At 46.9% G+C, this 1,380-nt stretch overlaps 1 protein-coding gene across 1 annotated transcript in view; it reads right to left on the reverse strand.

Annotated features, from left to right (window-relative positions):
• epha8 (eph receptor A8) overlaps positions 1-1,380 on the reverse strand; it is a 130,734-nt gene that overhangs the window by 8,093 nt on the left and 121,261 nt on the right. The window contains exon 16 of the mRNA XM_008294101.1: positions 326-553. Coding sequence (XP_008292323.1) covers positions 326-553 — 228 coding nt within the window. The remainder of the gene's footprint in view (positions 1-325; positions 554-1,380) is intronic.

Consider the following 1,380-nt stretch of genomic DNA (forward strand, 5'->3'; position numbering starts at 1 on the left):
AAGCCGGAGAACCCGGAGAGAACCCACGCTGCACGGGGAGAACATGGAGACTCCACGCAGAAAGATCCCGGGTGTCCTCACCGGGACGCAAACTGGCGACCTTCTAGCTGCGAGGTGACGGTGTTAACCACTGATCCACCTTGCAGTCCTGATGCTGTATATTTGACATAAAATATAATCGTCTTACTGTGCGTGGAGTGTTTTAGACATCGTTAGTCCTGTTAGACTTGTGCATTTTAAATTAGAGTAGATGCATGACCATTCCTTGTGTGTGTGTGTGCATGTGTGTGTGTGTGTGTGTGTGTGTTGCTGAATTAATGCTTGCCTCGATGTGAAAACTCACACTGGTGGTGTATGCAGCGTCGGGGTCGTCCTCCAGAACTCTGGACAGGCCGAAGTCAGACACCTTACACACCAGGTTGCTGTTGACCAGGATGTTGCGGGCGGCCAGGTCTCGGTGGATGTAGCCCAGGTCAGACAGGTAGGTCATCCCCGCCGCGATGCCGCGCAGCAACCCCACCAGCTGGATGATGGTAAACTGACCGTCGTGCCTCTGCGAGAAAAAAGGAAGAAGAGGAAAGGAGGAAGGAAAAAAAAAAAAGTCAGGGAGGAGGTGGCAGGAGGGAAGAGTTTTAAGGGCAGATGGAGAAAAGTAACGTGATGGTGTCGCTGCAGAGGAGATGAGCGGAGTGATAGCGGAGGAGATTTTAATCAAGATAGAGAAGAGAGTAAAGATAAGAGAATAAAACATGACAGGGATTTGCTTTTAAGTAATAATCTGCGGTATTATCATACGAGCAAATACTGGGGCTGTTTGACATTGTCGATGTAATACAATGTTAAATCAACCTATATCAAACTTTCAGATTTGTTTCTTCTAAACCACTGCTGCCTTTTCTCCTCGGCAACAATCCTTCAACACGCGGGAAGTAACGTCACTCTCCTAGAAAACAAAAAACTGGATCTCAAAGTTAGGAGATGCTTAAACTGCAGGATAACGTTCTGAGAAAGTTCTACAGGCTCATAAAAGCTTCTGGACATCCAGAGGGCTGCCAGAACAACAAAGCGGGTTCTCTTTAAGTTCCTAAAAGTTCTTGGATACACGTATTTCTGGAAATTACAGAAAGCTCAAAGCGCTGCAACTTAAGACTACAAACAGACAAAACGCTGAAGCTGTGCGCTGCAAAGAAACAGCTCCACACAGTCCGGCTTCATTTGCTTTCCCTCAGAGAGAAGCATCAGGAGCAGAACCTTTGGAAGGTTCTTCTTCTGGAGCAGCACCAGGTGATCTGAAGGGTTCAACGAGAGCCACATGTGACATTAAAAACTCTGCACAGTGAGTTTACCAAACAAGCCTGGCTTATATGAATTAGTCAGACT

Source organism: Stegastes partitus, unplaced genomic scaffold, assembly GCF_000690725.1.
Source record: "Stegastes partitus isolate 25-593 unplaced genomic scaffold, Stegastes_partitus-1.0.2 Scaffold940, whole genome shotgun sequence".
Taxonomy (NCBI): domain Eukaryota; kingdom Metazoa; phylum Chordata; class Actinopteri; family Pomacentridae; genus Stegastes; species Stegastes partitus.